At 34.9% G+C, this 24775-nt stretch overlaps 1 protein-coding gene across 4 annotated transcripts in view; it reads left to right on the forward strand.

The window, feature by feature from the left end:
- Window positions 1-16026, forward strand: part of RYR2 (ryanodine receptor 2) — a 379393-nt gene extending 363367 nt beyond the window's left edge. For all 4 annotated transcript variants that reach the window (XM_058020341.1, XM_058020342.1, XM_058020343.1 and 1 more), the window contains 8 exons: window positions 3858-3918; window positions 5181-5327; window positions 6194-6328; window positions 8652-8808; window positions 10620-10684; window positions 11441-11541; window positions 13023-13074; window positions 14732-16026. In XM_058020341.1, the coding sequence (XP_057876324.1) occupies window positions 3858-3918; window positions 5181-5327; window positions 6194-6328; window positions 8652-8808; window positions 10620-10684; window positions 11441-11541; window positions 13023-13074; window positions 14732-14827 (814 nt within the window). In that variant the 3' untranslated portion in view covers window positions 14828-16026. The remainder of the gene's footprint in view (window positions 1-3857; window positions 3919-5180; window positions 5328-6193; window positions 6329-8651; window positions 8809-10619; window positions 10685-11440; window positions 11542-13022; window positions 13075-14731) is intronic.
- The last annotated feature ends 8749 nt before the right edge of the window (window positions 16027-24775 follow it).

The raw sequence follows: 24775 nt of genomic DNA on the forward strand, positions 1-24775 counted from the left end.
CAAGCTTTTATAAAGGACCGCAAAAAATGTTTTTTCCAGTTCTGCATTATAATAAGGTATTTAACTAGATAGAACATATTTTAATAGATGGAATTTTAATGCTACAGAGATTCTGATGTAAGGGTTTATTTCAAGTTCTCTCTAAAAACATTTTATCAATGGGTGTGCAAGAATTATGAGAAGTAGGCAGTGAGAGTACTGGTAGATTAGAAGTGCATTGAAGCAAGAGCTGATTTTGTAAGGATGGCTCTTTTATCCATCTTTATAAAAGATGGATATTAATAAATCAGGAGTCCGTCTGAACAATCAACCAGATGCAGTGTGAAGGCTCAAGGACTCTGTGGCATTTCAGTACTAAATAAAATTTAATATTGTGGCAGAAGTACTTTCCTGATTGCTGTCTTCTACGCTATTTTGCTCTTGCTGGATTTGCAGTAGGACCCATGCTTCAGTTTAGGAAAAAACCTACTACTTTTATTATTGGTATAAAAACAAACAAACAAAAAAAATACTTTCCCTTCCCTGTGTGCTCATACTCATATGAGGGGAAAAATATTTAAATAATTTTTCTGTGAATAATCTTGAAAAAACAGACCAGAATAAAGCAGTTGAAGAAGGCTGATAAAATATTTAATTTAGGAATCATGTCTGAAGGATGCTGCTTTTTTTAAACATCTCTAATATCTCCTCCATGTTATATACAGTAAAAAAAATTTATGACCTCATCCATCTTTCCTGTTCTTCCTGGAGGAGTCATTTCATACTCATAACAGATTGATATGTTGCAGGAAAATAAAAAACTATTATAAAAATTTGCAGAAACAGTCGCATAAAAAAATATACTCTTCAGGAAGGTATGTTTATCCACTTTTTAACAGTTTCAAAAGTGAATACAAATGAAGCTACTAAAACTTACATATATTCCAGATTCCAAATTTGACATGTATTTACCATGCAGTGAAGAAAGAGGTAGAAAAAAACATTGGAACTGATCCATTACTGCAATAATTTGGGAAGAAAATAGAGAATGGTGCAACCTGGTGTAAGTTTCAGCTCTGATGCTTCTGCTTCTGCCTGTGCTAGGAGGAGGTGGCACAGACTGGATAGCAGTGTCTCACAACACAGGAGGGAAGTGCACTGAACAGCATTTTCATCTTCAATGCAATTGAACAAGTCTCCTTGACCCCTGGCTCCTACTTTTTCTCTCTCTTTCCTTTGGAAAAATAGCCTGGGATTTGCATCTGTCTTTTTGCTAGGGACTTAAAGCACCCTGTTTGCAGGTGGCCGTGCTTCAAAAGCTTCTGCAGTGATATACTGCATTAAAAAAATCTGCATTTTACTGACTCTTCAAGAGCCATCCAGCTGGTTGATGCAGCCTTGAATATTTTTAAGTGTATTTATTTAAATGTATAAATATTTTAATATTTAAATTATTTAAATATGTTGCAGTATTATTTAACTGTAGCCAGCTTAGAAGGATGATGTGGTTGGAGCTTTCCTGCAGATTAGACAGTAAAGAATTAAATTTTTCACGCTGAGATTGAGACAGAGCTGCTGTTTTTCCATTGAATTTGTTTCTCATTTTGGGTGGAGGGTGTTAAATTAGATGCATCATGGATGTAGAATATTTGAGAAAATAATGTGGAAGACAAACATGAAAGTTAATTTTCAGAGGTGCTATTTTTATTTCCCTTTACCTTTCTAACTGCTGTTGTTTCTGGGATCATTAGTTTAGTCAGAGTCAATAGAAGAGGTGGATAAGCCTTAAGCATCTGCAGCAAACTTTGACATAAGGCTAAATTGGAAAATAATTAGGGCTTCTGTCAAATGCTCTCATGGAAGAATGTGTCTTCCACTTTCACGAATAGAGAAATTGTAAATAATTTTCTCCTGGAAGATCTGAAATTTTTATAGGTTGGTGGGAAACCATATCCTAAATATGAAGTGTATGAACAATGAATGCAGTTGGCCTCAGAATGTGGAAGAATTTAAAAGGTCTTGCTCTTCCTTTCAATGAGAACTAGTGACCTAGGCTTTCAAAATATTCTGGAGAGTGTAACCCCTTTTTTAATATTGTAGTTTCTCAGAGAGCAGAATTGTTCCTGGAAAAATAGAAGACTTTTTCCTCAAGTGACAGTATATCTCTTGCCTGTAATGGCTAGTGAAAAAGTAAGGACTTTCACTTGCAGTAGTTTTTTCACCTGAAGTCTCAAGATTTGTACTTGCTATGATGACGCTATAGGATTTACAAAAGTGTGGATGTGCCTGTTAGTCTGAGTAGAAGTCTATATCTGCAGGTGGGTGGGGACATCAGCCGTTGTGGTTGAGAGGCAGGCACAGTCACTGTTAATGTCCCAATTCTCAGCCTGTTCCTTTGATGCACACAAAGGAATCTCAGTTTCAAACCTTTCCCCTTATGGATGCTAATGTAAAATAACTCCTCCTTTGATTATTTACTTGGGAATCTTAAGCCTAGTGGATCCTTGCAGAGGCTTTGTGAAGGATACCTCAAAATAATCTGTTCTATGCTCTGTATTCAAGACACATGGAAAGCTGACAGACACCCTATAACTCATTGTTTTGCTTTGGTTCAATGGTTTCTTTTTTGTAATGGTCAAGTGTTGAAAGCCAAGGCAGACGACCCATCTTTGTTGATGAGCATTGACTCCAATTTATTGATCTCACTCACACACTTTTATAGTGGTGTTAATTAAGCTTATACATATTACAAAATCCGAGCTCACCATAGGTCACAGATTACACACCAACCCCTCCCTTTGTTTTCAATACCTGTGGTTTGTTATTGAAACCAAGATTTGTGTTCTCACCCTGATATGAAAGTTCTCAAGGCCTCCATGTTTGTCAGCTTTTGCTTTCCCAAAACTTATCCAAGGACAAGATTTACTTGTTACTAAAAACAACCTGAGAACTTCTGCTGTTTACATAAACATGTCTGAGAACTTTTGTTGTTTACAGAAACAGGCTGTGAGAATTAGCTGCTTACAGCAGCCTTTTACTTTTCCATCAGCTGTATATTTTCATGGCCTTTTTGCCTTCAAACCATGTCTGAGCAAAATTCTCCAACAGTCAAGGGGCACCATTCTTCATGAAGTATCACCTGCTGATGTGGTTCAGTGCCTGGCACAAAATTTTGACACAGTGCAATAAAAAGGGTATTTCCTACCTATTTAGCAGTTAATAAAGATATGTTTTTTATCTGATGAGATGCTTTCTGCTTTTAAAAAAGTAACATTAAGAGAAGATTTTCCTAAGTACCTATGTCAAAACTCATTAACTGGTAAGAATGATCCTGTTTTCATTAATGATTTTCCTTATATCCTTAGAAAAATGGGTCAATTTTCTGAACAAGCTCTGAGATTCATCTGATCTAAATTTGTCTGTCTTTAATGTCATCCAATTGTGTCACTCAAGGTATGCTATAATGACTAAGGTAAAGAATTGGCATTTTAGGGTGCAAATTCGGTTACCTTTTTTGACTAGCTAATTCAGACTTAGGTGGGTTGCACTAAAAAGAAAATAAAATATTTTTTTCTCCGTGGATTTTAAAGACAGCTTATGTCACTTGTATGCATGATAAAATTTTCAAAATCAATCAACATTAGGTCTGATGAATTCAAAACAGTGCTTTTTAATTTGATTTTTGCTTTTTTGTTTCTTGCCAGATTCATTCCAGAGTAAAAGTCTGAATTAGAACAAGGTTCTAATGTATTTCAGCTTTTGAAGAAGTTGATCAGCTGTTGACTCCTGCTATGTGACAATGCACTTCCTACAGATTGTGTTTAATGTTTTCCAGTTGTGTTTTGCTATTAAATGCTTTTTTTTCTTAACTTTTGCAGGCTAAATTCCATTGATGTTAAGTATCAGATGTGGAAATTAGGAGTTGTTTTCACTGATAATGTAAGTTTCTCAGTTTATGCATATATGTATATATTCATGTTCTAAAAGGAACTAAGTGCTTATGAATGCAAAGTGCTTCAATGAGAGGTGTGAAATACTCTGGATTGTATTTATTTTACTACAAGAAGAAACTCTTGAAAGCTTAAAGAGACATTGTCAAAATATTTTCAGTTACATTGGTAGTAGTTAATAGAACCTCAGTCAATTCCTGCCCTATTTCTGATAGCTTTAATAGAAGCAATAAGAAAGCACAGCCCTGTAGAATTAGTAAACTGACTTTATAAATGCTAAATGCCATTTTTCCTGTTGTTCATAAATATTATTAACACTTGAATATTCCTAGAGCACAGTCAGATCAATATAGTTAATATATCTTGAATTGCTAAATTTGTATCACTGAAACCAATAGTAAGATGTGCAACAGAATGATACAAATTATTCCAGTAATTTGAAAAAGGGACTCCTTAAAAGAAAAAAAAACTAGGAGAGATAAACAAGAATGTTAAAATGCAGTTTAATTCAGTCATCATATGATTTTTCAGTCTTACAATTATTTGTTTGCCTAGTTACTTAATTTACTGGTAAGGAAAACAATTGGGGAAAAATTATTTTGGAGCTACGACAGATGGAAAATGAAAGGGTAATCTGAAGGTACTCAGGAAAAGTGGAAACAGTAAGCCTCAAGGTCTAGAGACAGCATGATCTGTAAACAGTGTTTGTTTGGGACTAATATTTTTTTAAGGGATGGAGTATAATTTCTCTTATAAATACTTGTATTTCAGTTCAATAAAAATTAATTGTTAGAGAATCAGATGAAATTAACATTCATGGTTACTTAAATATACTTAATTATAAAATTCCTTTTGTTGCCTGCACAGTTCTGTAATTGTCATTAGCTAACCTTGGGCATTAATACCTTAATGTAATTATTTAGAAATTATTTTTAAAAGTAATTTTGATAAGTTTTTTTTTACAGTGCAGAAATTTACAAATAAGGGTTTAGGAATTTCAAAATTAGTTTTTATAGTATAAATTCTGAATGTCTTGATTTTGCCCATATCTTGTTGACTTTGTGTTTGTGGATTTAATATTGTTGCATGAATAGAAAATTCTCAATGATATCTAGAAAATTCTCTCTTTAAAAAGAACTTTTTTCTATTTAAAGAAAAGCATGTTTGAGAAATTTCTACTTTTCCTTATTGTCTTGAAGTAAGATGAAAACCATGAATTTTATTTTGAATGTACTTGTTTTTTTCTGTTAGTCTTTCCTTTACCTAGCGTGGTACATGACCATGTCAGTCCTTGGCCATTACAACAATTTTTTCTTTGCTGCTCATCTCCTTGACATTGCAATGGGATTCAAGACATTGCGAACTATCCTGTCATCAGTTACCCACAATGGCAAACAGGTATCAACTGTCACCTCTTTCCAGTTTTTTTACTTAAGGAGTAGACAGGAAAAATCTCTTCACTACTTGAGTCAGGCGCTCTGCAGGTTGACAACAGAAATGTTCTTTCATCATGAGCTCGAGAACTGGAGTTGATGATGAAGCCAGACAATGGGATTTGTAAGCAAAGGTATTCTCCCTTCTGAAAATAGTCCTGAAGTTTTAGAAAAGTGCCTGTGAAAGCAGGGGGCATTATTTATAAGGAACTTTTTCAATCTAGGAGCTACACAAGTGAGATGTCAATTTACAGAATACTGAAGCTCCCTCCCAGCTGCTTCCATTAAGCTCAGAGCAAAATTGGAATGATGCTGCAGTTGAGCAGTGAACTACTTGTTGCTGCTTTTCTAAGATATCAAAATATTAGGAACAAGGTTCTTTTTATATGTAATTTCATATATGTAAAAAATAAAGTTGCTTTCCTATTAAATTAGTAGATAACTGTATTTCAACTAATTATGTACTAGATGATAGTAATATTATATTAGGTAGTGAATTTTCAGATCTTCCATCTGATTTTGGGGAATCCATATGATTCTAATCATTGGATTAATGATTATTTTTATTTGTCCATAAGATTTGTCTTTGTAATTATGTTTCTGTGTAATTTGTCTTTGTAATTATGTTTGATCAAAAGAAAGGAAATACACAATCTTTGTGTGAGAATATGCAGATATATTACTCTGTATTACAAAAATATATAAAGAGTAAACGTTTTCTTGCTGCTTCTAGATACAGTTTATTGTCAGTTTCATTTTTTTTTTTTTAAAGAAAAGATAAATCACAATTCCATAGTGGTGTTACACCCATTCTGTAATCTTGTCTTCCAGCTTGTCCTAACAGTGGGATTACTGGCAGTAGTGGTATACTTGTATACAGTAGTGGCATTCAATTTTTTCCGCAAGTTCTACAACAAGAGTGAAGATGGTGACATGCCAGACATGAAATGTGATGATATGCTAACAGTAAGTCTTATTTTGTTTTCTGGTTTTTAGTTGTTTGGTTTTTTGGGTTTTTTTTTTTCCCTCAAACTGTTGTGGTTTTGTCCTGACCTTCTTGTTAATTGGTAACAGTAATATCATTAGCCAGCATGCAGGAAATATTGCAGTTGAAAACAAATGGACAAATATGATGAACATCCTCAACAAATAGATAGATCTTGTGTATGCTCAAAAACCTCCTCTATAAAGGAGTAGAAGAAATGTGGTACTGTACTTTGCTATAGCTGTTCAAAAAATGCAAAACAACTACAAGCTGTGAAGCTGAGCTGGCTAAAGGGCAGCACTTCTGAATCTCAAAACTCAACAGGTCATTCATAGGCAAGCATTTTCATAGGTAATGAAAATACTTAAAGTCTTATTTAAGCTTTGAAATCCATCGGTTCCTCTTAGCATGAATTGCCGTAGTTATCTTTAATAGGCAGTTTGGTAACTACAGTGTTCAAAACTGTCTTAAATTATTTTGTGCTAACTAAGACAATGACAGACTTTGGAGTTATGACTGGTAGAGTTTAAACCAAAAAGAATTTCCAAGATGCATTGCTCTTAGTATCTCTCAAAAAAAATAATGTAAAAAATCATGGTAAATGTATTTCAGTATGCTATAGATAAACTATTTATTTGATAAAATAAATAGATATATCTAAAATAGATAAACTAAACTAAATAGCTAAACTAGATAAACTAGAGTAGTTTATTTTTGTCAGGTTTTGGGACATTCAATGCACCAAAACCAGATAAAATGGAATGTGAATCACTGAAGGGCTGTTAAACTGTCAGATGCTGGAGCACTTGCTGTGGGAAGAGTGGAGGGAACTGGGCTTGTTTGGCTTAGAGAAGAGAAATTCTCAGGGTAGAGGATGGGTAAGAGGAGTTCCCAGTGTCTGCAGAAAGATTATTGGGAATATCCATCCAAGCTCCTAACAGGAAGTGCATGGCAGGAGACTGTGGACATAAAGTGGAAAAATGTGTTCTGACTGAGGGGAGCCAAAGGATCACATTGCTCAGAGAGTTTGTTCCAGTCTCAGTCCTTAGGAAGTTGTATGAATTAACTGACTTGGATAAAGCCTAAAACATTTTTTTCTGAGGTTGTAGTGGGCCCTGATTGGAGTAGAGATCTCATGAAGTGATCTGATATGACCTGTTTTGTAATTCTCTGAAAATACTCATACCACAAGGCTATAATATTGTACAGGAATTAGTTATAATAACATGTGATGTGCTGTAAAATCAGGGTTGTGCCTTGTAAGAACACTAAGACTTGAAATAGGATTGAAAAGAAAATTAATATACATAACTTTTTAGAAATAGAGAACCAAAACCTTTTACATAAGTAACACTGCATTCACTCATTAAGTTAATTATTACCTTTTAGTCTTGGAGTATAAAATACTTTTAGAAATTGTTAGATTTTTCAGGCAAGGGTCATTCAGAATTATATGGTACTTTATAAATTCCTTACAGAAGGGATTTTGGGGACAGTGTGGCATAGAAATAGAAGAATGGATTTTTTTTGTATGGTGAGGTTTTAGGAGTTAGTTATTGTCATCACTATTTTTTGATATGAGTGAGAACCCTTGACCTATAGTTTCAAAGGTGCTTAAAGAAAAAAAGCAGTCGCCTGCTCTAGACCTCTAGAGGGTGATACCATAATTTTCTATTAAACTATAACATGATAAAACTGGAAATTTTGTATTGTCAGCATTCCAGGCTACTGTTCTGACAGACCTAGTATAACACTTTTCATATCATAGTTTCACAGTATTATTCTCAGATACTTTCAATAATTAGAACAGGCTATTTCTCTGCATAAGCATTCACAAAGATGTTTTGCTTGGTTGTGGTTTGTTTTGTTTTATTTTGGCTTGAGGAGGAGGGTTGTTTATTTTTAAATGTGAATTTGAAACACTAAAAACAGGGAAAATCATTCACTTTTGAGCTGAGAAATTGGAAAAGGAGATGGCTATGGTGGGGATGATATTTCCTATTTACACTGCTGAAATGATTTTACATGAATCATGGGGTGCTGCTGAGCTTCTGGTAGTTGAACTTTTGATCTTACTGAAGTGCTACATAATTACAGAACAGGAAATACTGCAGCTTCAGCTGCACAGTAGCATTTCCCCCCATCAGGAATATGCATAATCTCAAAGGAGAGAAAAAGACGGTTTGACATGTCATAGTTCCTAGACCATAGACCAGTTTTACCTATTACTGAATTTGTAACGCTGGATATTTTTGCTTTTAGCTGCAAACAGCCTTTTTATCCCTTTGTTTTTTTCTTTTCTAGTGCTACATGTTTCATATGTATGTTGGAGTACGTGCAGGAGGAGGCATTGGTGATGAGATAGAAGATCCAGCAGGAGATGAGTATGAAATCTATCGGATTATCTTTGACATCACTTTCTTCTTCTTTGTGATTGTCATCCTGCTAGCAATTATCCAAGGTATGCTTTTGTAATCCACAGTGGGGCCGAAAGCATTATTTAGCAGTACAAAGATCTCAGTGCTGTGGTAATCACAAACCTAAGATTCAGACAGAACAGCAGGACAGATCACAAAGGATAGGTTTATAAAGAAAATCACACCTGGCTGACTCATCATACACTGCTCTTCTGGGTCTCTGTAAAATCAACAGGCTCTAGCTGGATCAATAGAAACAAAATAAATGTTTTGCTCTAAGAATACTGATGTCACTGCAGTTTCTGTCTTGTCATTGTTCTTTCTAAAAGCCTCCTATAGAAATCTTGTGGCAAGACTTCAAATTGTTTACCAGTGTAACCCATCCTACATGAGCTTTCATGGGCAAAATCAGTACTGCTGTCACTATTCCCTCTGCCAATGTCATAAGTTCTTGACCATCTGGCAGATCTTCAGATTGGCAATAGTGGTGTGAAACTGGGACCATAGCTTTACGTGGTAAAATATTTTCTTACATAAAATTGCTCTTTTGTGTGATGCTTCCTTATCTGAACAATGTATAAGAGTAAAAAAGTGCTTGATATGAAACAGCTTTAGTACAGCCTGGTTAATGACAGTGGAAAGTTAGCTTTGGAATTTCAGTGATACTATGTGATTGATAGTGTTTCTCACTGTTGTAATCTGGCTAATGGATACCTTGGCATGTCAAGGATTACGTGTTTTGGCATGTAAAGGATTTTTAAAATTATGTTTACATTAGTTATGTTTATTGATATTACCTGAAGTACTTAACCCCCTGTTTGTTTCCCTTCTATACCTTTAAAATATTGTCAAGAATGCCCTAAAGGTCATTTTTTATGAAAGTTCACACAAGTTAACAGAATTATTTTCTCAGTTTTTGAAAAATTGATGAACAGTTTTGCTGGGTTCACTTGCTGTCATAAATACTGATACCTCATTGCTTTCTGTCAGCTGACAGATAACTTAGGATAATTTTGACAGCAGTAAGGGTGCTTTCTCCCTCACTACGAGGAAATTCAAAAGGCAACTTTTAACTTCTGGTAAATTGTTTATTACTTTTATTCAAGCAACAGGGTTTTTTTAAAGGGCTTGGGGAAGGTGGAATTTTTTTTATACCCTGAGCTGGCATATCTCATGTGGTTCATTTCTTTATTTTATGAGTGGCTGAAGAATAGAGTCCTTACCTGTCCAGATTTGGGTACCGGAGTGTAAATAGTCACTGTGGAGTTATATGATTTGTATTGGAGTAAGTGCAGGAAAGGTTATAAGCAGTTTAGAGTGTGAGCCATAGAGTCTGTGATTCTTTTTGTTCTTCTTTCGTATCTCCCTGAAATGACCCCTTATTTTTGTCAGAGCTCCAATAGTGGAACCTTATACTACATGACAATCATCTTGAGAGAGGATGCATGGAGCTCTGAGCCTCTCTGCATCTGCCATGTAATAAATATCTAATCTCTGTTAAATGTACAGTATTTTTTTTTTCTATTGGGCCACTGTAAACCCACGTATATCTTAATGTACTAAGTCAAGATTAGAGCACTGGGAATAAAAAGAAGTCTGTTTGTCCCATTTTATAATTCAAAATGGTACTGCCAGCCATGTTGCTGGTGTTTCTTTGGCTTGTTTTTTTTTTTGTTCATAGTTTTGTTGTCTTCAGAATGTGTATTGGTGTGTATTCTTTCTGCAAAGATTCTCCTTTAATATTCTTTAGATATGTTAGAGATAACATATCAGAGATATGTTATCCCTGGATTTCCAGATATTCTGTGTCATGATTGTTATTGAACATTAACTATCATTTTAACTTAAACCCTAGGTTTAATTATTGATGCTTTTGGTGAGTTAAGAGATCAGCAAGAGCAAGTTAAGGAAGACATGGAGGTAAGAACATTCAGTTGCTGAACCATATGTAGTTTCAGATTTTACGAGTATGTGTTTTCAGTCAAAATATGATTTTGCTAGTGGATGGTTTTTCAAACTAAGAGAAAAATACAGTTCTGTACACGGTCTGATACCATGCAATGTGAATTATAATGAATTGCATGTCTGTGGCTATTTAAATCTTTTGGATCCTCAAACCAGAGGTTTCTAAAGCAGAGTGTTAACACTGTCACGTTGCATTTCATCTCAGATGTAATTTTCTTTGCTTAATATATGTGTGAAAGTATCTTGTACTTTGTGATTTTCTATTCTGTCATTGAAGTATATGTGTAAGAAGTCAGGAAAGTGTTGCAAACCAGCTTCACTTTGTAATGTGAACTTGGAGCATATTCAGTTTCAGCTGGACAAGCATTGAGGTAAATATTGTCCTGTGTCACAGTAAGCACTGCTTAAGATTAAAAAAGTCAGCTGTGATCATTGTATGCCATTCTGTCTCTTGATACCTGTTCACTTAGAGCTGGCAAAGATTTGGTTTTTTAAACAGTAAGAAGCTATTCTGATGGTAGCTAAGCTGCTATTCATGTGTTTTTACTGAGGTATCCAGTCTGAATCATTTAAAGAAAAGCCTTTTTGTGCAGCACATAATATATATGCTGCATTGCCATTTTCAAGAAAATTGTTACTTTTTTTTGCCTTTTTTGAAAGCAGGGCAGGTGTTTTATGTAGTGTTGAGGTGCTCTGTGTTCTTTCTTCTAGACGAAGTGCTTTATCTGTGGAATAGGAAATGACTACTTTGATACAGTGCCTCATGGCTTTGAAACACACACACTACAGGAGCACAACTTGGCCAATTATTTGTAAGTACACTAAAAATGCACTCCTCACTAACCCGTGGTCCTTGCAGCCTCTGCAGATACCTGATTACTTCTTTTGCATAAGTAATAGTCAGTGCTATTCGGCTTTGGTGTGCACTTTCTGAATGTATTATCCTGGGGTAGTGACAGAAAGGAATTAATTAATTAAGTTTCATATCTTTCCAGCTTGGTTGTGGCAGAAGAGGTTTGTATGAGGTTGTAGGTAAAAATTAACTTGATATGTGGTTGCAGAGGTCACATAAATTGTAAAATTGAATGAGGGGTGTAAGGTATGGAGGAGCAGTACGGCCTGGCCTGGAGAATGATGGAAAGAGAGAACAAACACAGCAGTAAGACAAAAGAACTTGCACTGGACAAAATATTTTGTGTGGAGTGCTGAGGCTGACCAAGAGAAACCAGGGACAAAAGGAGGTAGGGGAACTGTAATGAGGAGCTGGAGATGAGAGGGATCAACCAAGGGCATTTGGTTCACCTTTGGAAAATCCAAGCAGAGCACCAGTGACCCCTAAACTAAATAAAGCCAATTATCAGGTCTACAACCACTTTATCATACTGTTCCTCTCGTGTATTAAAATCCAGTGCCAGAGTGTATTTCATACTAGTGCTGTCAGTATGAAGCAGGGGATGGATTGTGTCTTTGTGTTTTTAAACTGGCATTGTATATGCACAAAATAAGGAGACTGCAAAGTCAAACATGGCTATAGAAACCTTTCACCTGAAAAACAAAATGTGCAAACAAAATACATTGGAAGTACTATCATACAGGGTTTTGTTCCTATTTAATAAATACTGAATAGATAGTATACTATAGCATATTTGCTTTAAAGTGCCTCAGCCTGAGGAATTGGGTTTTTTCTTTTTGTGGATGATCCTATTTTATGTTTTTACATATGTTTGGAGAGAATGTCTCTTACGAGTGAAATTTTGAAATTATCACCCAGTGAATGTCAGCTCAAACCCTCCAGAATGTTGTTTTTTAAAAAATTGCAAATTCTTTTCTGCTCATGTTGATCTTGTGTACACTACTAAAATATTCCCAACCTGTAATTCCAGCAGTAGAAATCTCTTAGATATATTCAGCTTTTTTTATTCAGTGTGGGAAGAGTAAAGAAAGAAATTTCCAATGACCATTTTCTGTCTGCTGCCAAGTGGGCTTTCATGGGCAAGAAAATGTTGTCCGTTGTAAGTTTTGGAATAGAAAGTTTAGAAAATCTTCATTTAAACTGAGTTGCTAACTACAGTAAATCAAACTGACTATCATGCGTATTAATATACAACTCATTGAACGATGAATGTCAACAGGAAAATGTTTAATCTTTCTCAGAATATTATCATTGATAAAAATCTGGAACTTGTAAGTCCATGAACAGCATTATCACTGTACATGCTGAATAATTTCCATCTCCTTGTGGCTTGCCTAATGTTTCCAAACACTCTATTGATAGCTGTTTCTTTGCTTGTAGGTTTTTTCTGATGTATCTTATTAACAAAGATGAAACTGAGCATACAGGACAGGTAGGTTGAACAACTCTATTAATGTCAGCTCATTCTAAAATAAAAATGATTCAGACTTGGAAAAACTAAGATTTTTCTGATGGATAGCCCCCATATGGTATGGAACCTAATTCTCATTCTAAGTAATTCTGAAGACTTTGGTTGCTTTATGTTAGGGCTTATCGATTCTGAAGCAATTTCTATTCCTTTTTTGGTATCTGAACGTGATATTTTCAAATTTTTATTTCCACAAAATATAAATACTATTAACAAAGGTAATGACAAACAGAACGTTGAAGTATTCTGTGAAAGCAACACTCTTAATTTCTCTCTTTTGATCCTTCTTTTAATAGTCTTTGTCTTTTATTATTATCCTCTGTGTATGATCTTCTATGTCTACAGTCCTGAATAATTCCATATGAGGGAACTTGTGTGTATATCTAAAATGAAAAATATGTGAACTTTTCTCTGGAGGTTTCTACTGTGTTCTTCTCCATTCTTTCAAGTTTCTGGTGTGCCCTTCAACTTTCTTTAAATATACTAGAAGTCACTAATAAATGTATGACATTTACAGTCTTTTTCTTTCCTAGTGATAGTCTTTCAGCTGACTAGGCAAATGTTCCTGTGTTGCAGATCAAAACACAAAAGAAATGAATAGTGTCCCATAAATAATCCTACAGACTTGTGTCAGAAGGATGATTTGCTATAAATCTATGTAGTTTACTCTTTCTGAACTCTGACATGTCTGCTGTAATCATCTTCTTTGCATAAATCTCAGCCTTGTCCAGTACGAGATTTTATGTGTCATGAGAATTTCATGCTAACTGAGATTTTTGAAGGTCTTTTTTATATGCACTTTCTGTTTTCTTGGCAGTATGTCCTACTGTATTCGCTGAAGACAGATTTCTACTGACTGTTCAGTTTTGATACTGTGATTGTGATAGTGATAGGTGATAGTTTGAAAATTGAGCATACTTCATTCTACATAACTTCTAGGAACATGCTTTAGTGGTAGACTTGGCACTAGTTTATGGTTGGATTCAATAATCTAAAAGATCTTTTCCAGCCTAAATAATTCTATGGTTCTGTAACTGGTGTAACGTATGTCTTTTCTACCATGAAATTTTCATCATAAAAACCACATTTAACTGGTGTGATTAAAATAGAATAAACTGCCATATTCTTTATTATTCTTTGGAATGTCTCGAGACCCTACCCAAACAAATAATCAGAAAGGAAGAAATACTGAACGCAACTGACTCAGAAAATACTGACTATAAAGGTCATTTTGTTTTATTTATTTTTGTAGGCATGTTTTGAAATGACTGATGCAGAAATTCAGTCATATTTCTATGATGGAAAATATTCTATGTGCCCTGCTTATCTGTCTTGTGGCCGACTTCAGTTGAGCATTACAGTGCTCCTTGATGTGCAAAAAGAAATAAACTACCTGGTTCTCTTCTGTGCATTTCTATAGTGCTTTTTGACCAGGTGACAAAAACCTAAAAGCTATTCTCAACTAATCAAAATCATTAACATGATTCTTGAAGATTGATGTTCAACAACCTTGCATGCACAGAATCAAAGTGAACTGATATATAAATAAAAGAGGAAAAAAGTAATGGTTGATGATTTCTCATTAAATCAAGTTAAATAATTTTAACTGTGTTTTTTTCAGGAATCATATGTTTGGAAAATGTATCAAGAACGATGCTGGGAGTTTTTCCCTGCTGGTGATTGCTTCCGAAAACAATATGAAGACCAGCTCAACTAAGCAAAAATGAGGATTTGTGGACAAAAATGTCCATGTATTTCCCAGCTCTTTTTGGAATGTCTAAAAGATTTCTTAAATCCCCAAAGCTGTGTGCATTTTGGAGCACCAAAGCTCTGTTTTTAATGATCCAACTGCACTTTTATTTTCTTGTGTATTTGCTTTGAAGACACTGGAGTAAAGAACAATGAAAAATTACAGCAACTTTGGAACCAAACCAACCACTTGCACAGACAAAGGATGTCCCTATACATAACATGCACACACAAGTAGAGACTTGAGACAGCTTATTTTTGAAACTGCCAGATGATACCCTTGTCTAAAAGATCACACATGGGGTGACATGGTAGCAACACTCATTTGGTCTGTTTATTTCATCATCCTGGAAGGAACTATATATAGTTCACAGAGCACCATAAAAAGATTGTTGTGGACACTAAGTTGTGGGGAAATAGTGCCTTACTATATGTGGGTTGAGCTATGCAGAAGATGAGTGCATGATGACATAATTTTTTTTTTCTTTATATCTTCCCTTCCAATTTAGTATTTATTTTGTGGTTTTGGTGGGTTTGGGAGGAAGGGATTTGATTGTGCACATCTTTTTAACAAGACTGGAGTGTCTCAGGACAAGATTAGGTTATTCTCATCAAGTTCATTTCACATTTACCTTCCTCTTTAGCTTTTTGCTCTTATTTTGGTAATGCTCTGATACAACACTGCTACTTTATGAAATCTTTGTATGAATACAAGACAGCTGCAAAAAACACTTTAACAAGAAATGTTTCATTGCATGTTTATTATGCAAGTTTAAAACAATCAAAAAACAACCTTCAGAAACGAGTTGATCAACATGAGAAAACATTCACAATAATTATATCCATAGTAATAAAGTGTTGTGGGCTTTATTGTACATCTGGAACAAGTGTCATCAACCAACAATATGAATATATGTTATGAATTTGACAGTAATTTTAGTTTATTTTTTTTTCTTTCTTTCATTTCTGCCACCTGTGATCGATAGTGGAGTTGAAAATTTTCTTGTTAAATTATTTTTTAAAAGCAAAGCTGAAGCAATATCCATTCAGGGACTCCATCAGTTACATCATGAAACACCAATGATGTGTACATTACTCCATTTTGAGTCCTTTTCAATTGTAATGCCAGTCTTTACAAATAAAAAGAGACATTCAGAATGGAAACAAGCTGGTTTTGGTAGCATTTGAAGTCTTTGTTATAGAATCTTTTTATCAATTCCTAAACTAATTTCAAACCAGGATTAAGCTACTCTTTCCTTAATGAGAGGTTTTGGTACTGTTTTTGGTCTTCTCTGCTGGACTTCTTGCTGTTCTGTTGCTCTCCCTCATTTCTTTAGAGGTCACATTTTTTGTCATAAAAAAAATTCCGTATCAATATTCAGTTATAGCTAAAAAAAAGAAAAAAATTACGATTACGGGAATAGTCACTTAAAAATGCTAAGGCTGTATTCTTAAAAGCTAGACTTTTAGTTCTGTGAATTTTGCTGAATTTGGTATCCTATTCACAGCTCTGGTAAAATTCTCAAACTTGCAAGATTTGAAGACAGAGGCTGGGCAGACTGGTGACAGTGCAAGGGACAGGGACAGCAACCTCAAATCGTATTCAGTTTTTAAACCACTCCCACCCAGACTGGACTGTTCAGTACAACTCTGTTTCCTCCCTATTTGGAAAAACTTCATGAGGCGCCTTTATTCAGCCTTTCTGGGATTTGTGTCTAAGATTGAGAAATGGGGAGTTGCGGTGATGTTTCTTTTTGGTTGTACAACATGAGAATAATTGTTATTTGACACACGTAGGTACACAGGCTGTTTCAGTTTTGCACATTTTGTAGAAAAATATATAGCTAATGATTCTGAGAGATATTTCAAGATTCCTTTATCTTCAAAACAAATTCAAATGGGCTTTGTGGGTAAATACCAGAATAAATGTGACATGTTTCTTTAACCTCAAGTTCAAGTCAAAGAACTCCTGGGGCATCCTTCCTGTTGAATCCAGTATGCTGTAAAATATTTGTGAAGCCAGGCTTAAACAATAGAGATTTCTTTTATGATGAGATCAACTGATTATATGGTGGTGCAAAAAGTTTAGTTATGAAAAATCTTCATTTATTAAATCAATTATAGCTTTAACAGAAGCAAATTCCTACATCTAGGAGCTGGTCAGGAGAGTTTATAAGATTAGTGTGCAGTGCTGAAAAAGATTTGGACTTTCTTTGGCAGACCTTCAGACTCTGGTTTATGCCGTCCCCTCTGCAGTGGCTGTAGGCTTTCTGTGAGTCCCAGAAACTTAGCATTTCCTGTTTGATGCACTAAGTTTGCCATGGAGAGCCTTTATCTTAACAGGTAATTCAACAAAAAAACCCTCCAACGTGCACTTTTAACAGGATAATATTATTCAAACAGTCCTCATACTATATAATACACACTGTGGGATACAATTTAATACAGTTAAATTTATTTTAGCTTTAAACAAAGTTGAAAAAAATTCTTAGATTTTACTGAAAACTGCTGAACTTCCTGAGACTGTTCCAAATGCAACTTCTTTGAATTTTTGTGTTGTAAACAGTCAACTAATACAGACAGTTCACGCCTTTAATAGTTGCATAAGAAGAAATCAACATTGACACAAGTGTGCTGTATACTAGCACAATGTACAAGAGCAGATGATAATAACATGTCACTTGAAAACTACAGTTTTAGATCCAAGAAATTTAAAAAATTGGGGTTTATGCATACATTATAGTTAAGGTAAGGTTATACTTACACATACATTTGTGTATGCTAATTTTTTTTTGGCTGTTAATTAAATTTACTGATTTTGTCAGTAAAACAATAACTTTCAGGGGGAAATAAAGTGTCTCCCACCCTTTTTTGAAAAAAGCAAAGACAGAATTTTTGCTGTTTATCTCTGAATGTGAAAAAAATTGAGAAGACCTCCAAAACTGATGATCCCAGCACATCCATGTTGATTTCAGCAAAGGAATGAAGAAATGAAAGGCAACGGAAAAAAAAAGTAAGATGGAAGAGTAGTTGCAGTGTGATTTATTTGTGGAAGTTGTTGCCTCCTTATATGTTTCTCCCTTTGAACTGACAATTTTTACACCTTCTTCTGATTATCTGTTGTGTCTTTCTTTGTGCTTTAAAGTTTGAAGCCTATCTGTGGATTTTTTTTTTTACTGAGACAATCAAAGAAAATTGAAAGGAAGATAATGATTCTGTAATATCCTTGGCCACTGCATGGCTACAAGATTAATTCTAATAGCATTAATATGCTATTTAAGTAGTTCAATACTTTAATTTCTACTGTCTTCCTGCTGTTCTGGAGCTATTATTACTAGGAATTGCATTAATGTTTATTTCTATAGCTATGATAATATTCCTGCCATCTTCAGAGGCACTAAATAATTCAGTTTACTTACATAATCACCTGTGAAGTATTTATAGGATGTCATATTTTCTAAACTAGAATATTTTAACTTTTTTTTGTTCATTAGCCAAAACAAATAAAGCTGGTGTCCAAAACAATCTTTGTCAAATGATAAGACATCTGTCACAGAGAGCATGGGTGGGTATGTTCTTTGTTTAAATCTGTCTAATATTTATGCTCATAAATACAGCTTCTGCAATCTCTCTCTTTTAAGTCATAGCTGCTTTTATTTGTATAATTAGTTACTTCTTCATCAGTTTTCTTTTCTAAAGCCATGCCAAACCATAGAAGCTAGGTTACAAAAAGAATTTCAGGCTATACATATCTTAAATAATTTCTTAAGGAAAATTTGCAAGATATTTAAGCCGAAAGATATATTTATACCTTTTTTAGCAGTTTTTTGTAAGGTTTTTTTTCCGGACTACAGTTTTCATTTTCATTTGCATATTATTTTAAACGTATCCATGCAACTCCTTCCATTTTACTTCACAATTATATTTTTGGTTTGGATATTGTGAATTGGATGTTTAGGCAAAAGGAAGTGTCTGTTACGTGGTAGGGAAGACCTTTCTCAGCAGCTGCTGAAGATCTCCATCCTTCTGCTGTGTCAGTGGAGGTCAGGAGTTGAGGCAATTCTTGGTATGAGCAGCTTGCTTCTCTAATAAAACGGCTATGGGCTAATCTGCAATTACAAAGGCTTAACCTATTAATTTGCTGCTGGATGGGAACATCTGAGCTAAAGTTCTCCTGAAAGGACGTATTGAAATTTTTGGAATGGAAGGGGGGAAAGCTGACAACCTCACAATTAAAATAAACTGAAGGTCTTTGCTGGTCCATTGTGTAAACGCTCCAAGTTTGTGTGCAAGATGCAGTCACTGACTTTGTAGCAATTGCATTACACATACAAAATACCTCTTTCTCTAGATATATGTTTTAATAAGAACCTTTGGAATGCTGAAAGTATGGCTAAAGAATTCTGGATCACGGAAACTGAGAATTGAAATAGATCAAAAGGTTTTGGTTAGTTGTTCTTTATGTAGTGCTAGGAGGATAGAATGAAACTGCATTAATTGATTGCACTGAAAAAATAGAACCATGCTGTGAGAATCAGAGAAGGGAAAGTACTCCTGTCCTTTAGCTACAAGTGAATAAATGGAAGAAGTGTAAAGGGTCAGACACTGTTGTATTTCTTTGGAGATTAATAAATTGCAGTAATTTAGGAGAAGTGTTGTTCTCAGTGTGATCTGCACGACAGGCACAGCGTGGCTCAAAGAAGCATTGCTCTGTGAGCCATGCTGTGCCTGTCGTGCAGATCAGCAGGAAGGCAGGAGAATGGATGGCATCTGCCTTAGACAGTGGCATCCAGAGGGACTGCTCTTCCCTCCTGTGGTAATGTGCTCATGCTATACTCAGTGCATCCCGTTCTGAAGGGGTCCCTTCACATCTCCCCCAGTGCCTGGGAAAGGAAGACAAGTGAACATCTGTGTTCTCTTGGTTGTGTTGTTGGCTCAGTCCTCTGGCAGCACCGCTGGACCTGCTGATATGCACAGACTTGCAGACACTTCCTTGTGAGAACAAATTGAAGTTAAATTGATTAAACAGCTGCTTGGTGCTGACAACAAGGCATGTCCTTTTACCGTGTAGTCTGCCTAATGGAAGGAAAGTTGTAAATTCACTGAATAGGAAATAGAAAGAAATTAATACCACTAGACCATATAGTGGCCATTGATTTTTGGTTCTGTCCAAACAAGATAAAATTTCAGGCACTAAGTAAAATACTGTGAACTTTTTAGGTATCTACAATCTATATTAGAATAAGTAGCTTCATAGTTTTGATGCAACTATTGATCTGTTTTAAAGGGATTTACAATGTAACCCTAAATAATAAATAATAATAAAATGGCAATGAAAATAAACCTTATTTTAGAAAAGTGCAGTGGTTCATAGTGTTCTGTGCACATCTGGAAGACCACTCAGTGTTTAAATAAATCTGACAGAATGGAATGAGCTTTGGATAGGAAATACTGACACTGAATTTATTTTCTTCACTGGTTCTTTATGCTCAGACTAGTGTAGAATTAATAATAATTTAAATACACAAATGTAAAGATACATCCAGAGAATGTGGAATTTGTCTCTCCCTGATTTAGCTTTCATTGTTCTTGACTGTAATGAGGCAATTTTTATTTCTATTTGTTCAGACTTCTGCCCCATATCAGTAGGTTAATACCCCATATTTTGCAGTACTTGGAAGTGATTGTATAAAAAGGCCAAAATAATCCTGGATCATTTCAGAAAAAAATACAATATACTTTTCCTAACTAGTAGTCCTTGGCAATATATGAAATCCATTTCTTGTTTAAATTTTGCCTCTGCTGATGATTTCATAAACCCTCTTGTATGTCACAGACTGGAAATCATTCTTTTATCTTTTCCCAAATCTTTATTTGTCTTAATGATCCCTAACATCTAAAAAGCATGCAAATATAAATTAGGGACTTCCCAGTACTGAGTGTTAATAGCAATCTCCAAAGTATATAATCAATAATCTATACACTTTTCACTTCTATATGCATCATGGAGTTCATGTATAATTACTTACTAATTATTTATAATATTTATGTAAGGAATCTTTGTGCAGTCTGAATTACAGTAGCCTCTTATCTGGATGTACTTGGTTAAAAAAACTTATCAAAGTAATTTATATGCCTGCAAGACTAATATGCACATTTCACCTACATCATTTTTATGCAGATTATAGGTTCCTTGCCATAGGAATACAACAGAGTTAGAAAAGGCTGGTTAAAATCAGCTTCTGAGGAGCAATCCAAATAATACTGCTCAAAATGTTCTGCCTGGGAGAATTGCTAAAAAACAAGTCATGTTAAATTCTTCTTCTGTTGTTTGCTGGTTAATTTGTCAATTGCAGCAATTTAAGTATGAGCAACTGTAACTCTGAAAGCAAATTACTGTTCAAGGCGGTTTTATAGTTAACATTTTGCATATATGAGCACCTCTTGAGAAACTGTGGCCCAATTATACAGTTTGCAGTTTAACCATTATTTGTGTGTAGGAACATCTGTGCAGGCATTGTTTTGACCAAGTTGACCTAGATGCAGTAAACAAGTTATTTACTGTGCTTGTGGTCTTGCCACTGTAGGCTGGTGAAGTTCAGATGTCCCAGAGCCCTACTCTCATTATCTGATATCTTTTTTTGGCTTTGCATCCTCATTGTGTCTTGCTGAGGCTTAATTTGTGTTCTCACAGTTTGGATTACTTTTATTACCTGAGATCCTCTGAAGTTTCTTCACTGTATGTAAATGTTACATGCTCCAGAAACTCGAAAGAGTATAGCCAGGGGTTCTAAGTGATGCACCAGAATGAACTGAACAGGGAGATGTTGGGATAAGATGGATTCTGGCTCAGGCAACTGGATTTAGGGTACCATATTTCTAGGTCAAATGCTCTCCTCTTCTTTTCTGTGGACAAGACATGTACAGAATAATTACACAAACCTGTCCAGTTGCATGGGAACAATGAGAGTTTCAAACAATCATAAAAGCAGGAAGTGGCAATCCGGAGAAAATAAATGAACCAACTCACAAAACCTTATACAGACCAGGGTAGTAAAGGGTCAGGAGCAGGCAAAATGAATTGTTTTGACAAAACTAGAATTATTCTAGTAATATACCCAGAGACAGCTGAGGAACATAAAAGAACTAATGTGTGTGATGATATTTAGGGACGTCTCAGACTTACTGTATATATTCTGACTATGCTATGCATGTATGGCAGAGTTAGCTATATAGCAGTGAAAGCCCAATTACCTGTATTATAGCATGTGTGGTATGACTAGCTGGAAAAGGGGAATTCTGGCATAATTACTAATTAGAGAAGAATTAGAATTTTTAGTGGAAACGAAGTCTTTTGGGTGCATACAGATATTGTTAGATACTTTATCACTGTTATTACATGGTGAAATGATATAGTACCCTCTTAATATGCAAAATTAACTTACTCAATATGGGATCTGAAACGATTGATGTTTCTGTAAATTACTTTTGCAATACACCTGCACTCTTAATATGATTCAAATTAATTAATCTGTTATAATTTGGAGGCATAAAACAAGCGTAAGAAAAATGTTGGAAAGAAATGCTCATTTCATTTTGAATCTTGTAACCCCAGAGCTTTTTACAGTTTAACTGAAAGAGTGAATTTCCCAGATTTTCTCGTGAGTAACAAGAACATACAATGTTGCAGCCCCAAAAGGAAATAAATTTCTAAGGAAAACACTGTCTTAATTTCTGAAAATTCATGAGGACTGTATTGATCTGATAAATTTTTGTACTTTTCTCCAAGGAGAACAGCCTTTGAAAACTATTGCTTCTGCATTCTTTAAGACAATTCTTTTCTGAGGGAGTAGTGACGGGAAGTGAACAATATAACAATATGAAGCTTAATTTCATTAAATCATAATAATAATTGCATCTCATACTTAGTTTTTTTAAAGGTTTGACTAACCATCTTCTGAGCCATTTGCACTAGCTTTGCAGGGAGGGCAGTTTCATTGGACAGGATTCTTCCCTTTACAAAAGAGATTATTTTGGAAAAATATAATGCCAATTAAATAGAAGAAACAGAAGTCTAGAAAGTCATGAGTGTCCTGCTCAGAATGTATGGGAATTGGTTGTGCTAACCCTAACCCTACATACCATGGACAAGGGGACTAAACAGTGGATCATGGGATATAGTCTGGAAATTAGAAAAAAATCTTTTTACTACGAGAGGGGTGACACACTGGAAAAGTTGTCCAGGGACTCCCATCCTTGGAGATGTTCAAAGTTCATCTCTGAGTAGAAGCCTGGGTTAAACGCTGTCCAAAAGAGCTATCCAAGCAAGACTGCTTTGATTCTGTCAGACAGACACATCAAAAGTGTTCTTACTGTTTCCTAAGCCTCCACTTAGAGGGGCAATTAATTTTGGATACAAATTGCTGGGATTCATGTCCATTTAATCGGATATAGTAAAGCCACTGTACTTTTGTGCTTTATTATCTGTCCTAAATGTTTGTATAAAACTTTTTTTTTCTCCAGAAGTTCACTGTGATTTAGAAAGGTCATGACAATGGGAAAGGCTTTAAAAACTAAAGTAACTTTTTTTTTTTAAACCTGAACCTGAAATAAATCTCCAAGTTCTCAAAAAATTTCAAAGTAATTCTGTGACTTAAATTTTATGACTTTAATCCATGAAATGGAATAGCACAACTCCTCTTGGAAGGTAATAATCTGGATATATAATTTGATGACAAAGCCATTGTTGTGGGTCTGTGCCTGTTTGAAAGAGATTGAAATGTGTCTGACTTTAGAGTTAGAATGCCTAACAGAAGGCTATTGGGAAACAAATTTGACAATAACTTTCATTTCTGCTTTCTTCTGCTCCCTTTCAGCTATCATGGTCTTTAAAATTCTGTTTCCCAAAATATCCTTCTGTAACGTATTACACTACTATTCACTGCATGAAACTGTTTATCCTTACAACCAGAAAGAGCAGGTAGCTAAAATGACCAACATGCTTTTAAAAAATGCAAATTGTTGTCTTGTCAAGATTAATTGCAAAGAATGCTATCAGAAACTAATATTGCAAATTATGTTTACGGGAGTCCTTTGGACATAACAGATTTTATAGGATAAAACGTGTCTAAGCATTCATGGGATTACAGAAATAAATAGGTGAATTCAGTAAAATAAGATCCACAAAAAAATCATAATCAATGGAAGAAAAAAAGATTACTAGTTATTATCAAAACCCTTTCTAGGAAAAGGAAAATACTTAGAAAATTTATTTAATGACTTAGACAATTAGGTGTGCTCTGCAGAAGTGGAGAAAAGCATTCAAAACTGAAAACTCATTTATAAAGCAATAAGGTTTCTGAAATTTATTTTTTTCTTTGGGGAAAATAATTAAAAATACAGGGTTTCTATTAGACTTCTTTAGAATGGTTCTTTTTTTAAGCAGAACAGGGAGTAACCTCTAGCTAAACAGGACTTGGGAAAATAAATCCAGAATACAATGAGAAAATGTTTGTGTTGCCCCAGCTTTAGAAAGAGCAGGATTTGATAGAGGGCAGATATACCCCTGAGCACTGTTTTGTGGCACTATTCTAGCATGCCTTCTGCTTGTGGCTGAAGACATTTGTGGGCTGGATTGCAGCTGCCATGCATGCTGAGAAATGCTAAGCCTCTTTCATATGCTTGACTGCATGCCATCACCAGGCCTGCAGCAAAGACCAACCAGTGGGGAATTAGAGACATAAAAATTATTTTCTCAGCTTCTCTGGCTTGTTACAGACACAGGTAGAACAGAATTATTACCAGGATTTAACCACTGGAAGCTCTGCAGGCTTTGTAACCAAAATGAAATAATTGAACCATGCAGCCCGACTGTTGAAAGAGTTCTGGAAAATAAAACACTGAAAAATTACAAGCC

This window comes from Melospiza georgiana, chromosome 3, assembly GCF_028018845.1.
Source record: "Melospiza georgiana isolate bMelGeo1 chromosome 3, bMelGeo1.pri, whole genome shotgun sequence".
NCBI classification, from domain to species: Eukaryota; Metazoa; Chordata; class Aves; order Passeriformes; family Passerellidae; genus Melospiza; species Melospiza georgiana.